This window comes from Protopterus annectens, chromosome 16.part0 (assembly GCF_019279795.1).
Source record: "Protopterus annectens isolate FY-2018-M chromosome 16.part0, PAN1.0, whole genome shotgun sequence".
NCBI lineage: Eukaryota > Metazoa > Chordata > Ceratodontiformes > Protopteridae > Protopterus > Protopterus annectens.
In genome coordinates this window covers 244,153,521-244,170,550 of record NC_056750.1, presented here as the reverse complement: position 1 = coordinate 244,170,550, position 17,030 = coordinate 244,153,521, and the positions used below count along the sequence as shown (strand labels likewise).

The 17,030-nt window shown below is 38.4% G+C and overlaps 1 protein-coding gene across 1 annotated transcript in view; it reads left to right on the top strand.

Annotated features, from left to right (window-relative positions):
- The window catches only part of LOC122790810 (interferon regulatory factor 8-like), a 198,885-nt gene extending 189,772 nt beyond the window's left edge, over nucleotides 1–9,113 (top strand). The window contains exon 9 of the mRNA XM_044058435.1: nucleotides 7,751–9,113. Within this exon, the coding sequence (XP_043914370.1) occupies nucleotides 7,751–7,981 (231 nt within the window). The 3' untranslated portion in view covers nucleotides 7,982–9,113. The remainder of the gene's footprint in view (nucleotides 1–7,750) is intronic.
- Nucleotides 9,114–17,030: the final 7,917 nt, after the last annotated feature.

Below are 17,030 nucleotides of genomic sequence, written 5' to 3'. Positions count from 1 at the left end.
CCTAGATCACCACATTGAACCAAGAAAATTATATCTACTGTTATTTTGGAACTCTAGTTCATGAATGGGTTGAATATAAAATTAAAAAAAAATAGAAGACCAGTTATTAGGGATCTGTAAAAAGAAACTATTTGAATAACCATGAAATTTGATCTTTTATTTTATGTGTTACATATGATAGTTTTTACTGATAATACTGTTAATATTTTTTCCCATAGAAGTGGCTTAATAACTTGCAGATTTTTATGGAGAGTACCGCCACTTTAAAGACAGGAACTGTCATTACCTGAGCTTGATTTGCATGGTATTAAACAGGTAGTGCACATGATTCAAAGACACAAGGGTGTATCTAAATATGCCATCCCCAACCCCACATATTAATGCTTATTATGATTTATGAGTTGCTTCAGTCTACCATTCTCTTTTATTATTTTTTTATTGTTATGAAGTGGGATCCTACAGGCTTTTATCATTAATTCTGTTAGAGTATTATATTCTTCCTTAAATGGACTGTTCCATATAAACTCTTGCTCCTTAAATGGACTGTTCCATATAAACTCTTGCTCCTTAAATGGACTGTTCCATATAAACTCTTGCTCCTTAAATGGACTGTTCCATAAAAACTCTTGGGTATATTGCCTGCTCTCCACATTTTGGCTAAAGCTTTTAGTGTTAATTCATGTATTGATCATGAAACTTATCTAGTACTGCTGAATGCTCCTAGTTCTGCAGAGGGAGACCACATTTCTCAGAAAATGTTTTACAAGTCAATAAATAGTGTTTTAGTGATTAGGGAGCAAGCATGGTCCAGTCCTGTTTCTTCATAGGTAGAACATATTTAGTGTACTATTAAATAGGTAAGCTACTTCTCATGAGTTGTCTTTTGAGTGTGATGGTACCCTTTAGAGTTGCATTGCAATTTATGATTTGTTGATTTATGATGTACGTTGATCCTTCTTTTAGTACATTAAAGTTGACTTACTTTACTATCACCTCATAAATGCACCTAGTTATTATAGCTTGGCAACCTTGGTCCTCTCCACGGTGCTAGCATTCATTTTTCATGGTTATCCAGAATTAAACATTAATGTATATGGGTTTTATTTTACATTCAAATATATCTTTAGGGGAGACATGAAAAGCCATAAGGTTAGTGTTATAGAGCTGACATACTATATAGTTTGATCCTTCATAGCATGCACTGTTTTTTCTTACTGTTTATCGAGGAACCTTTGGAAACTCCACTGAGTACCTGCATAATAGGGAATTATATCTTTGTAGAAGTACATGAAGTTATGAATTACATTATTGACCAATAATACTTTATTTCTGTAATACTGATGTGGCAGTCACTTGCAAGATATTTAATATCATACTCACTTAAGCATTGAATAGTTCATTCTGATTCTTCAGATATATACCAAACACATTAATTGCACCATGTATTCAAGTGTTTTAGTTTTTGCCCCGTTTATGAACTCATTTTTTCACTCTTGTTGTGGATAGAAGGATACAGTGGCTATCTTTTATCTCTTAATATGCATTGAAAGCTACTTAGTATGCATAAAGTCCATGTAGTTTAACTAAGCAAAGTTTATATCCCAGGAAATTTAACTTGGCACCTTGTAATCAAATCAAATGTTCTACTTGTTATAAGTATTAGGTTATCAGCTCCGATAAGGTTTCAACAGGTACAAGTTAGAGGTGCCCTGTGTCATCCTAAGTCTTTATCGTATTATTGGAACCATTTTTTCAGTAAAATCCTTCAGGATTCAAAGTTAGCATGTATAAAATTTGGTAATATCTATAGCAATACTTCCTTTGCAGATGGCATCTTTTATATTTTCTAGACCCTGTTTTTCGGGGTCTGCTAAGTGTACCAGGAGGTCAGTGGGATACTATGCCAGTTTTGCTTTCTTCTGATCTGATTTATATCCCTGAATTATCACTTGCTTAGTTTTAATTGTAGGGGTCTTAAATATAAGGCAAACAAAAGAGGGGACAGCATGCCTTCTTGCCTTGTGTCTCTAACAATTGGTATGTTGGGGTGAATTCTGCATTTATCTTCATATGCTCCCTTGTAAATATTAATGTCTTCATTTATAATTTGTTAAATAAATAGTCCTATTTTACTCTAACAAAACTTTCTTTCCATTTCAAGTTTAGTTTTAGGACAGGACTTCCTATTCTTTTAGCTTTTTGAATTGCCAGTATTGTTTTTAAGATGTTGTCACATGTTTGCCTCACCTTGGCAAAGCCACACTGATCTTTGTGTACTAATGCTGGTACTGCCTCTGTTAGTCTGGATGTCAAGATCCTCAATCATTATCTTGTAATCCTGGATAAGCACTGATATAAATCTGTATAAGCTTAAAAGCTGTGTGTGTGTGTGTGTGTGTGTGTGTGTGTGTGTGTGTGTGTGTGTGTGTGTGTGTGTGTGTGTGTGTGTGTGTGTGTGTGTGTGTGTGTGTGTGTGTGTGTGTGTGTGTGTGTGTGTGTGTGTGTGTGTGTGTGTGTGTGTGTGTGTGAGCCCATGAGCATATGTGTGTGAGGTTACCTGGTTTTAAGATCACTGAATTAACTGTCTCCTTCCAGGAGAAGGAGATAAATTGCATATGCAAGCCTCATTCAACAATTCCATATTTTCTTACTCTAAATGATATAATTCTGGTGGGAGCCCATCTAATCCTGCATCTCTTTTAACTGTTTGTCTACCTCTTCTAACACTATGGTCCTCATAAGTTTTTTTGTTTGTGCTGGGGCCAAATGCAGGAGACCAGAGCTCCCTCATAACCTCTCTGATGGTATCCTCTTTCCATGAGTCTCCTAGTTCTGCACTATGAAGTTGTCTGTAATACTGTGTAAAAAGGTTTAGTATTTTGCCCATGTGTTAGTATATAGTCTGCCTGTCAGTGGGTCTTGTATTTCACATACCCACATCTCCCAGTCTTGGCTTGTCTTAATTGAATTGATAAACTTTTTTGAGACATTTGGGAGCATCCAAAAAAAATTGCAATGTACAGCCTTTAATCTGAACTGCTGTTCCCTCTCTAGTAGTGATTATATTTCCAGTTGTGTGCTCCCTATATCATCCTCTACATCTTTAATCCTCTTGCTTTATCTTTCCTGTTGTATCTGATTCCTCCATCACCCAGTTCTCATATTGCCGTTTATCTTTGGCATACTTCTTTAGTGATGATGCCAGTCTTTCATTTCCACTTCCCATTTGACTATTTTCAGTGTATTCTCCCTTTTGTTGGTGCCATTTACCACCTCCAACTTTACTGTTCACTGTTTTCCAAAGTAATTTGACTTACAGTAATGCAGTGGAAATCGGCATTGCTTCTCCCTTTTCCTTGTATCTAGCTTCAAGGTTATTACCATTGGTGTATGTTCTGCTAACATTACTGGTTGTAGCTCCCAGTTTTGTACTCTGTTTCTCCTCTTGTGAGACATGTATTCTGACTTTTCTGGGGCATCTACTTACTGCTTTTGAATTGTATGTAAGGGTAGCAGACATACTACAATCACCCAAATATGTGCCACTCATCCCAACCTTATCAGTAAATAGCGCAAAATACCTCCCTATCCATGGGATTCCATAACATTGTGGCCCACCTTGGACGTCTTCATAGTTTGTTACCAAATTAAAATGACCACCCCAGATAGTAATTCTGTTTTAATTTTTCATTATCTTCTTGATTTACTTGACATTGTGTAGATTATAGTCTTTTGGTCTATGCATGCTTATTATTATAAAAGTCAGCCCTTCTATTTGTAGTTTTGATATTTCATATCTACCTTCTTGTTTCTTTTGTTGGCATAGTACTTTGTCCAGGGCAATGCTAAGTAATATTTCCACCTTTTGTTTTGTAGTCTCCTTACACTCAGCAGCCAGGACTGCATGATACCGAAACTTGTCAGTTGGGCATGTTCTGGTTCTGGCAAGTGAGTTTCTTGTAAAACTGGTATGTGAGGGGCTTAGTTTTTTATGTTTCTTATAATTCTGTCTATTTTGAATGGGTTATTTAACCCATTAACGTTCCATGAGAGTAACTTTAACATTTTAGTGTTTATTCCTCTGGTATCTCTTGTATCACTTCCACGTGTCTCCTCCATTTCACTTTGATATCTCACTCTTCCATATTCCTTCTCTGTGCAAAATCATTGCTCTAGTAACATGTTTCACCCCAAATAAAAAAGAAAATAAAACAGACCCTTGCAAGTACGGCAAGTGCACAGCCCCACAAGGAACAGTCCAATGTAAGGGTGGCCAAATCCAAACAGTTTACCAGTAAGACTATAGGAACAGTATTTCACATTACGTTTTTAGCAAATTGTGCTACAGATTGGGTAATTTATCTTGCCACTTCTTCCTGTTCAGTGTTTTACATTGGACAAACTTCTCGACCACTTAGACTACGTATATCAGAGCATGACAGTGACATTAGGAATAAAGACATACTATTGCTTTATACAAGCATTCCCTTATACACACTGCTGCTAATTTTAGATTTGCTGTTATAGATAGAATTATTGGAGATAGGACTAACAAAACTGGTTGACATTCTATATTAAATAATAAAGAAAAAAGTGAATTATCAAGTTGGGTGGTTTGTCTCCACCTGGGTAAAATGAACAGTTATAGTCATCCAATGAGCAGAACTTTTGTTTGGAACATACTGTATAAAAAGGGCATTTGTAATTGTGTGCTTTATGATTCACACTGATGAAGGCTATATTTTGTTTCAGCCGAGACTGGTCTGTTTTCACCTAATTTATACATGTTGTATTAAATTTAAGTCTTTTACACACATCACTGTGTGCTGGCCTTTTGATTTTCCATCACCCCAAATAAAACCTAATGTTCAAACTTCTTTTGCTTTATAATATGTACATTATTAAACATCAACACAAACATATTTATAAACCAATTCACATTTTTATTCCCTTCTGAGGTGTTTTCCTATATGAGTCAAATTCTCCGTCACTGGATACACATGGAGTGCATCAACAGCATTCCCCGTTTCTTCATTGATGCATCTCTCTATGGAATCAGTCTTATTCCAGAGTCTTAATTTTGCCCGTCTGGCAGCACATTATAGCCTTTTGTTATTTATTATTATTATTTTGATTTTTGTAACCTTTTTAAGTTTACCTTTTGTACTGTATCTGCAGAACCATTATTTCGCCATAAAGTCTTTTGCTAACCATTTCCCTGAGGCAGTGTTCAGTCTTTTTTGCAGCAGTTTGTTGGAATACTGGGAAGGTTGCTGGAAGTTTATTTCTGTATTTCTGCTGTCCCGTGTCATCATTCATGCTTCTTGCTGTAACTGCCTGATAAGTTTCTTCCCTCCTTCAAAATCCCTTATGCCCCATTCTCCTTCCACATCCATAAAAGTTTAATTCCCATTGGGAAATGCACATTAAAGTATCATAGGTATGTCATTTTGTACGTCAGATTCCAGCTCTACACAGGTGCATTGCTGCTATAAGTCTTGCCTTTCTCCATCACATTTCTGAGGTCAAGTCCTGTTCTGCATAAACTCCATTGTCCACATAACTTAGCTTTTCAGCCATCTGCCAAAGTAACATTAATATTCTTTCTTTCACCTTGTAGGTGGTGACACTGACAATAATTTACTAAGGTTGCTTAATGTTAACTGAATGGTTAGGCATTTATATCTGATGCACTGTTTCTATCTGTACCTTCTCTTGTTATATAGACGTGTCCATTCAGTTGATTCTGTTGGTACTCAGCTCTCTGCTTTCTCCAGAATCCCTGACATTATTCTTACATCTAACTCTGTCTTCAAAATCCACCAGTCACTGCTCTGTTTGTTTAGTTTTAACCTGGTTACCTACAAGGTATATAGTCTGTTGCTTTGCTTTGTTTGCAACACTGCAGTCACATTGGACTGTATCAGTGGAGTGCTGTCAGGTTTCTAAAACTCCTTCTCCACTTGGTTTTCTGTCACTGTCTTGCAGTGTCCCCATTATTCACTCCAATGGAGACTCTAATAGAGGCATCTCCTATCTCTCTTTTCTTTGCACTTTCAAGATTCCCACATGGCCATTTCCTCTGCCTGCATTTACTTTCTGTTGTACTGCACATTTTTTTTTTGTCGCAACTTTAATCTGAGACCTGCATACTGTTTGCCAACTTCTACAAACCTTCTTATATTTTCGACATAATATGAATATTGCTGTCAACTTTCAACTAATTTTATTTACTTTTGCTTGCTGGAGCTATCAGACTTTGTTATTCATCCAACATCACCAGGCATCTTCGAACTTAACTGGTTTTCTTAAATAAGAAAAGAGAGCTACCTTACATTCTGTTGCTACTCATACCAAAGGCTCACTAAAGGGCAGTGTTTCACAAGTTTACTTGAAATTTCCTGCAACAACTGCATGCATTAACATGGATGCTTTCCTTACTACATTTTTCAGATTTTGAAAGGGTTAGGTTTTACTCTGCAAAGGTTTTATGGTTCATAATTATTGTTAATGTGCCAGGTAGGGAACTCCAGGCTGTGCAGGTTACAAAAGGGAATTGTAGAATGAAATGGCAACTCAGAGCACAAAACGTATATTATTGTTACAGAGCAAAATGTTGGGGCTGCTGTCTAGAACACCATCAAATATATGCCTTAATTTTCCAGTAACCTGGTCCCTATTTATGGTTTTAGGAAAGGTCTTTTGGAAAACTCCTTCTCTGTGCCTTACTGCTGGATGATTGTTTTGGACTTCCACATTTGTCTTCAACATTGTGTTGTATTCCAAATATACACTTATGAAGTGTCAGGTTTATTGTCATTGTATGACTGTTTCATATTTGGCTAGCATAATGGCAGGGGAAACTTAGTGAAATGTTCACTATAATGGTTTATATTACTTACGTATTGCATTAATACGCAATGAGATGAGAAATCATAGATATAAAACTGTTTTCAAGGTTCTGTAATAATCAAGACCTTATGAAACTCCACAGCTGTTAAGACAAGATTCTTAGCTTAATGGCATTGTGCTTTGCAGTAGCTTTATTGCATTCCCCTCTTTCTTAATATAACTTGAGAAACACAGACACTGGCTATTGGGGTTCAAGTCCAGTGTCTGCCAGTTGTGGCCTGCTCATCCGAGTGGGCTAAGTTGTGCTGTTTTCCTGTGGTACGTACTACCACAACTGATCCACTATACAGAGAAATCAGCTGCCATCTAACGGTCTGTGTCCAATCTGTTAAATATTAGATTGGTGTAGTTCACCAATCTGTTCTTTAAGCCTTCGGTCACTTAGGCATAGGGACAGATGATCTGGTTTTGTGTTCACAGCCTCCAGATGGTACTGCTGTCCTGTTTAAGAAAATACACACATTTTCATTAAATGTTGTATCTGCTCCTCATTTAGAAATGCATGACTGTTATCTGGCTACTTTCTATATTTAAAAATAACCTCTGCTAATTCTTGTAGGGTGAACATATACAAGCTTTCCCTCAACAAAGTGTATTTAATCAGATTTGTACTCTGTTCTGTGATCTGTACTGATTTTAATATTGACAGTTCTGTTTTATGATGAATTAAAACAAAATGTACTGAAGTGAGTACTATCAGTATGTCTCATTTTATCATATTACTGGCGCTTTAAAGGAGGCTTTAACTTCAGGCTGAAAACATACAATCATCTTTGCTAGAAAATGTCATATCTTTCTAATGTATACTGATAATTACTTCTGTTATTTATATTTTTAGATTGAACAACTTTTTGCCGGACAACTACTTACTGAAGCTGAGACATCAAAGGCTTCTGATAACCTCTTCAATAATGTCACTGTTGAGCTGCCAGAGACCGACCAGTTCTCCCCTACTTTTCAGGACGTATCACATAATATGTACGGTTTCAGTGAACATGCTGAAGATGTGAAGTTTGAAACCATATTCTCAAAAACGCATACTATGCCTGGATGGGAAATTCCTATCTAGCTAGAACATATGAATTTTTATAGATTGTTCTTAGCTGTCGCCTAATAAAACGTATCTCCATACTGTTTGAATTTTGGCAGTCCCATGATCATGTTCTTCAAGATGGGTTCCTGTACTACTTTAAAGATTCTGCAGGGGTCTCCTGGAAAGTGGCCGGCCCTCTTATGGGCTGCAAGAATTCTACTGAAGAGGGAGAGGGAGAGGAAGGTGGGATAGGCAGAATATGAAGAAATGACCTGGTTAATTTCTGTTTTGCTTGATCTGTTATATCCTTTAGCCTTCAATCCCCCAACAAAAGGATGTTGTTTGTTCTCTTGTACTGTAAGGGCATGTTCTCCCTCTCTGCCTACGGGGCAGGGCACATTTAAAATGCTCACAGTGCCAGTATGTGGTACATTAAACCAAAGTTGAGGTGGAGTATGGGATACTTGGATAAGAAGGGTGTCTACCCGGATTAGTAGACAACATTCCCATCCATCTTGCAATGTACTCTTCATGTATTCTGTAGAGATTCAGTGTGGTATTCAGAAAATGTACAAGTGGAGGGTTAGATAAACTCTGATCCATAAAGTGAGAAATATTCTGCTTTGAGGGACCTAGTGATGCCATGCAGTATACCACACATATTGAAGATCTGAAAGACAGAGGTGTTCATCCAAAATTGGTTGAAGTACTGTGGCAACTTGCCAGCCTTAGAGCTTCATAACTTATGGGTTACTTCTCGATGTATTTTGTTACCCCTTTGATTTCATTTAAGCTGAGCCAGGGAATAACGATTAGGAGTCAGATAAAAGGAAACAGTGTTTTTAAAAGTCATAGCCCAGTCCCTTCACCCACCTCCTGCCACTTTTTGAAATGTATACTGTGAGTTTTGCATTTATAGCTTTCTTCCTGAAAAATAAATTGAATACCAACTTCTGTGGTTTTGCACTTTATGCATACATATCTGGTCAGTATACATTTTATGAAGTTTATACACAGTACTTAATGTTATGCCTGAATGAGAGTTCTAGGTAAGGGAGAGAAGGGTATATATGCAGAGATGTTGTTTGTATACACTGTTGGCCTGGAGAATGATATCTGACTCTGTACCCTTTGTTTTTTAGTTTTAATAAACATTGTTTTATAGTAATGCTGTGACTGTTATTTCTAGTGCTAATGGTTTATCGGCCTTTCCTTTCTTTCTTTCTTCACTGAAATAATGACAGACCATTCCTGCTTTCATGTTCCAAGCAGTGTGAGGAAAGACACAGAAAATACTGTTTGCTAGCATGGACACTTTGGACACTTGCTAATTAAAAGTGTTCACTAATGGTGTAGTAAGCAAACTCACACTGTGAGGTAAGGTGAACTGCATGACTCATCAGTAAGTGAAAGATACGCCCTCATTACATGAACTGTCATGATAATATCAAGTGACATAATGCCTTATTCTTTACAGGGCTTAGTAAAAAGTAGCAAAGACTTCAAAAGCAATGTTGATTTATTTTATTATTTCAGGCACTTTGCATATAGTAGTTAGTTGCATGAGGGAATACAATTCTGATTTTAGCCAGTGGTTATGGGTCAGCACCTCTGCTATGTTAAGTGCAATGCACTGGGGTTGGGCGGTAATGCTCAGAATCTACTATGGGCCATGAAGAGTGTATAGTTACAGGTTTTGGAGAGTGTACTGTTGTCCAAAGCAGGAGGCGAATCAAGTTTAAGGAGGAGAGGTTGGAGTTTTATGTTCAGAGAAATATGAAACACTTAAAAGTCATTGTATTCCAGAACACAGAAATAATGTACTGTATGAAGGATAACTTTCTCCAGAAAGGCTGCACTGGATTAGGTCATCATACCTCTCAACCTCTTAACACAAAAAATCTGGACAAAGACAAAAATAATGAGGGGGCAAAGCCCCAAAATAGGGACAAATTTTAAATATTGCTCTTATTAACTTTTAAAAATTGCTAGAATAAAAGGTGTTGTGTTACCATACATTTTCTGAAAGATATAAAGTCTGAAACTCAAATACTTTTCAGTATATAGTAAATTCACTCCTCACTGATTTGCCACAAAAATCAAGAAAAGCACAAATTTTATGAGGAATGGACCAAAATATGATGTAAAAATCTGAAAATTCTGCGAAAATCTGGACAGTTGAGAGGTAAGTAGCTCATACATTCCTGATATCTTCTGATATACAAAGGTGGCCTAAGGCAATGTGGGATACGTGTAACATATTCAAATGTCCTGTAACAGCAGATTGATGCTACATCCTCTCACTAAAGTTATTTACAGTGATAAGTGTTAAGTGCAACCGAAACACTTGGGCTTCAAACTAGTTATCTTATATAAGGAAAGTTTGCAGTCTAAACTCTTTTGGCAGCAGAGGCAGCTTAAAACCTTCTAAGCTGGAAATTGCTTGTTGAAGGCTTAATGTGTCTGTTATTCTACAAGTGTCATAGTTCTGGTTTAACTACTTGGGCTTCGGGCCAGTTATTTTATTACATTAAGGCTTGTGGTCTATACTCTAGTGGGAGGAGAGGGTAGCTTCTGCCCTTCTGAGCTGGGAATTGCTGGTGAAGGCTTATTGTGGCTGTTATTCTAATTGTTTTTGTTCTGGTTTGTCATCTGCACTCTTGTGGCTTTACTGTCTAGTCATATTTTTTAACTACTGAAGCATCTAGTTGCTCATAGCTGAGCATTGCTCATCAAATTGCCTGTCTTATTGACTTGTTCAATATTTAAGTTTTCCTCACTCCTTCCTAGTAAATCAGTGGCCATGGATATGCACTTGACAACTCTCTCTGTGGCCAATCTGGTCGAGTTAGGTATTCTGAGACATTGTAGCAATTGCCTCATGTACACTGACAGCCTACTTATTCTTAATAAAACAGGCAGTGTATGTGAGGGGTGTAAATACACTTTAACACTGGAAGTAAAACTCTGTCATACAACCAAAACTATTCCAATAAAGATTGTCAGTGACACCTGCACCACTCCTATTACACAAGGTAAAGACCCTACACACACATAAAACTATATACGTTAAGGCACTTACAATTAACCTTCCTAAAACACAAAGACCTCTTGCACACTACAATCAAAGAAGGAGTCCTCAGCCATCACATAAACACTCCGTTAAAACATCACCCACACTAACCTATAGTAACACTGTATCCAGCGCCTCCACTGCTAAGCCCTTAAGGCAAACCAGTCCACAGTAAAATTTCCTGGTCATTGCTGATTCTATAGTGAGGCACACCGATGTCCCCCTCACCAGACTGAGTTAGGCGAGAGTCACAGTTCCCTGCCTTTCCAGGGCTAGGATCTGTCAAGTCACACAGGTACTCAGGTCATTAAACTACAGGTACCGGTATGACTCTGTTATAGTTCATGTAGGTGTTAATGACCTGACACGTGCCTCCCTTAACTATATTATGTGAGACATGATCAAGCTCGCTGATTATGTGTCTCAGGCAGGTATGAGCCTATTAGTGAGCAGTATACTACTTTCTACAAGGATGATGCCACATTACCAACAAAAAATGATTGATTTTAACAACTGGCTTAGGTTCTGGTGTCAATCCAGGAGGGTACAATATTTGATGACCTGGGAGTACATGGTTGAAAGACCACGCTGCTTTGCCATGGATGGCCTGCACTTATCTAATCTGGGCTTTCAGATATTGGCAAAGACTACTTTCCAAACCCCCATAGTGCCTTTTTAGGCAATGCCAAACTGATAACGCTACCAACTTAACTGAACCTATGAAGGAATATGTGAAGCTGGTACTGCTCAGTGCTAGAAGTCTTAACAAGAAATTCATGCAGGCCTTCCTCTCCCTGTAGTAAAAGAGATATGCTTTAAAGTCACTGAGAGTACCCCAGTGGTGCAAGGTTATAATGCCTTTCACACCTTTAGACCAGCTAATGCATCGGAGGGAACTAAAGGTAGAGGAGTGTCGGTCTATATTAAGATTAATGTTACATGCAGACAAATTAAAGTGTATGACCCACTGGAATTCATACATGTGTACCTCACGGTAAACAGGGTGCCATACCATATCCTTGCAACATATAGGTCCCCCTGCATGTCCCAGGAAACCCATACCACCTATCTCAATGTATTAGAGTCCCTCACCATTCAGCCCAATACAATTTTCATGGGGATCTCAAATACCCCTCTATAGACTGGGCATCCTGCACCACTTCTAATGCACAAGCCCAATGATTCCTAAACTTTATTAATACCAGCATCCTGAAAGAGTTGGCCCATTCTCTTATCAGGCATACCAACATCATTGACCTTGTACTCACGAACATGGTGAGCCAATGTTCCTCACCCAATGTAATATTTTTGCTCTTCAGATCTGATCAAAAGGCAGTATTACTTGAAATAAAAATTAAATCTGGGGATCCAGCAAAACCAAAAACCTTTAGGAACTATTCCAAGGCTAACCTCTCTGTGCTAAGCAACACCTTGGCTAAATTCCAAGCACTCCCAAGTACAGTAAACACCATAGAATAGACTGAGCTACTTACAAAATATCTGTATAGCCATATTGATAGTTACATAGAGAGAGAGCTGTGCCCACTCATATTAAGAATAAGGCAAACTCAAAAGACAACCACCCTGGTGGAATTACACTATCAATTGGGTGTACAAAAAAAAAAATCTTGGCCAAACATAGGAGGAACAAAGCCATACATACTAAAAGCTCCATGCCCAATCTAAACAGGCAGCTAGGAGTGTTGATAATTCAAAGGCTAAATTTGAAGAAAAAATAGCTTTTCAGGCAAAGGACAACTACAAATCTTTCTACAAATATGTCTGTAACCTCAGAGGAACTACACAACAATGCGCAGAACTTATAAATGGCATCATGCAAACTGAACTGGAGGCCATTGCCATTCTTTTGGCTGACAGGTTCAGCTCAAATTTCACTAGTTCACTCCCCCCCAATAGTCCACAGTAAATACCACATAACATAACCCCCTACCCATTAGTAGGGAAGAGGTCATTAATGCACCTTCCAAGGTGGAAAACACTGCATTGATAGTCCCGAATAACAACCCAGGATGTTTAATAAATAGCATGAAACATGACCTCTATGGTCCACTTGAATCACTTTTCAACTGGAGCCTTCAGTCAGGTTTTGTGCCCAAGGAATGGAAGATGGCAGAAAAAACTTCCTTAGCTGCTAAAGGTCTTCCCAGGTGCAAACAAGTGAGAAAAAAAAACATAAATTATTCCTGAGTTGACCAACACGGAGCTAGAAGATAGCACTGAAACCTTAATGTTTAAAATTTAAAACTTTAGGCTTTATTTAAATATAAAACTTCATTTAAAACCAAAGGGTAAAAAAGAAGAAAAGCGCTTTCAACCTATTCAGGCCTTCTTCAGTTCAGTAAATCTTTTAGGTTTGTGCTGAATGTTTTAAACATCTATGTACCTATCAGGAACATTTACTTTGGACACGCCTTCAGTAGCTTCAATTCATTAAACACTTAAAGAGCAAACCTTCCTCAGATAATCAACAATCTGTTTTTTTCTCACAAGGAATGGAAGATGGCTGCAGTTGTTCCCCTGCACAAAGGAGGTCCACCTACTTATGTGGGTAACTACAGGTCCATAAGTCTTACCAGTATCATATGTAATTCCATGGAAAGAATAATTATGAACAAGATACATGAGGACAGAGATAATCTGTAAATGCTGGATCCATCACAGTTTGGCTTTATTAAAGGAAAGTCATGCCTGTTAAATCTGGTGGACTTTTTAGAGAGGGTCACTAAAGCATTTGATGAGGGTAAGACTGTGCAGACAACTTACCTTGAACTGGCCATGGGTTTTGATACAATAGCCCACTCAGGCATTATAGGCAAGCTCACTAATTTAGGTATGCACCCTTTTATCACTGCTAGATAGCCAAATGGCTCACTGTTAGGACCCAGGAGGTCAAAATAGATAAGACCACCTCCACCAAGAGGCCAGTCACTAACTGAGTCTTCCCAGGGCTCGGTACAGGGCCTGCTTATTTTTGGCATCTATTTCTCTACAATGGAAACAAATGCTGAAGGTTCATGGTTGACTACGTTTGCTGATGATTGCAAGTTGTGGGTTATCATCAACTCCCCTGCAGACACTAGCATTCCTCAAGAAGGTTTATCTCTGACTAGTAAATAGTGGCCAAGGCCATAGTCTTAAACTCAGTGCTAAGAAATGCATTATTGTACCCTTTGGGAAGTCAACCTTCCTGGTTTATTACCATGTTGATAATACACCCCTAAGAGTCGACCCAGTGGTCAGGGATCTGGGTACGCATGTAGATCTGGGTACGCATGCAGACAGTAGCCTTACCTTTGACTACCATGTGAACACAGTGATGAGGAAGTCCTTTTATGCTGGGGAACTTATAAGTAAAGGCATGGCATCTAGGTCCAAAGAGGTCATTATCCAACTGTATTCTGCCATTATCAGACCAATCATAGAGTACAATACTCCCTTTGGTATGTACCTGACCATGCATATGCAGCAACTAGAGCAACCTCAAAGGTTCCTTACAAACATAATACAAGGTGTAACAAACCCGCCTTACTCTGAGCGCATTAAAGCCCCGTCCTTCTGCTCAGTCTCCTACAGATTGTTGAGGGGTGATCTATGCCTGGCTTACAAGGCATCTGCAAACCCCACATTTATGAATCTCCTACATAGTTGTAAGTCAAAGAGTACCAGAAATACCAGGTCTAAGGACCTAAATTTTGTCTGTGACTTAAACAGAACATGCTGCAGAGACATATGTGTGTCAGAGAATACACCTCCTATGGAACAGGCTTCCCATCCATGTGAAGCTGAGTTTGTCTATTACCCAGTTTAAGCACAACTTAGGCAAGTGGATGGGGAATAGGAAATTTACACCAGGCCTGGCACCCATGTCCCTTATGGACAGAGGTAGCTTATAAATGCCTGGCCCTCAATGTCCTATTTGGATGCAGGACATCATTATTCTTTCAGAAAAAAAAAAAAAAAACTTTGCTAGGCTTAGAAAGGCCCCTTGGTTTGTTAGCATAGTAACAGTCTATGAATCTATAAAATGCATTCTGTAGCTCATGTGGAGCTGTCTAAAGGGTGGCTTGTTGTTATGGAGTACATTCATTCATTCAGTCAGTCTCCCTTATGTGTTTTATCCAGTTCAGGATCAGAGGTAGCTGGAACTTATCCCACCAATCATTGGAAGCAAGGGAGAGAAATTATTCCTGGATGGGACACCAGTTCATTACAGGATGCACACACACACACACACATGCACGCAAGTATACACGCACGCGCACACACACACACACACACACACACACACACACACACACACACACACACATGCATACATGGGTACATAAATAGATAAATACATATGTACAGACACACACACCTATGTGCATACATTGTCCTACATACATGAATTCATGCATATAAACACATATACATGTGTATGCATTCATACATACAAACACACACATGCATACATACATATTGTAGCACAGCATGGTGGATTTCACTATTTAGAAGAAAATGTGTAAATAGTGTATAAATATTGTTTATACTAATATTATTATTAAAAGAGTGATGTTTCTTAAAGGAAGTGTTTTATTAAAACGTGCATGTTTCTTTAAGAAAATAAAGATACCTGACTTGTTTAATGAGCTACTGAATGTAGTCTAAACAAGTCTGAAAGAATTTCACTCAGAGAGCACTTGTCCTTTTTGAAATGAAGGATTCCTACCAAAGGAATACAAACACTGCTACTAACAGAGAGCGTCTCCCAGCAGTATAAGACTGAGTCAAATATATTTGCTGTATATTTAGACAAACCTGAATTTTTTCCATTTATATATAATAATCTGAATTACTTTGCATTATAAAGATTGGTGGTCTCAACTGCCATAATAATCTGTGGATTCCTAAAGCTACATCAGTCACTGCCATTGTGAGTGTAATATCCACAAGAAGTGTGTGTGTGTGTGCGTGTGTGTGTGTGTGTGTGTGTGTGTGTGTGTGTGTGTGTGTGTGTGTGTGTGTGTGTGTGTGTGTGTGTGTGTGTGTGTGTGTGTGTGTGTATAGCCGGCCTTAGGCATAGGCCAACTAGGTGGCCACCTAGGGTGCCACTCTAGCAGGAGCAAATTAAATGGTATAAATAGATCAGGAAGGGGGCACCAGGTGGTGTGGGGGGTGCTGTGGAGCCGTTTTGCCTAGGGTGCCACTTGACCTAAGGCTGACTCTATGTGTGTGAGAGAGGGAGAGAGAGAAAGAAAGAGACAGATAATGGTCTTATGGGGTGCTGGGAAATTGTTTTTGAACCTGTGTTTGCATCTGTATGCCAAGATGATCATGGTAGAGTAGACCATAGCGGCTGCAGCCACAGAAATAGTCATGGTAGCTAAGCCAGTAACTACCTCCAAGAATAGTGTCATCATTAAAAGAACTTACTAGGGAAGAGGACCTTGAGGTGTATCTTGCCATCAAGTGGTATGCCCGCCAAGAAGGAATGGGACTGAGCTGTCTAGTTCGGGGGCTTCTCAGCCCAGTTAAACAAAGAATCACTGAGATGTTTCATGGACAAGGAAGAGACTGCTCAGCTGCCTTAGCAAAAAGCAAAATTAGGTGTAGTGTCAGAATTACTGGCTGGGAGCTGAAAGAAGCACTAGACTCAGGCACCATACTGCTCAACTGTCTTTGATTTTTATCGATGTCCTTGATTTTGACTCAAACCTTTGCCATCTCCCTCCTAACCCCTCCTCAAACTGGTGATTTTGTGACAACAAGTGGTAGAATGCAACAAATACTGACAGTAATTAGTTGTATACCTATTTTAATTCAGAAAATGCATGTTAATTCGTATTCTCTTATTCTGTTGACTTTTCATGTCAAAAATAGCTAATATTTTAAAGAGTGTTTCTGATTATTTATGGGTTTGTCAGTATGTAGGGTGAAAGAAGACCTGTTAACTATCAGAGCAGATGAAGCAGTGTGCATTCATACAGATAAGAAATAATATTCCATTAC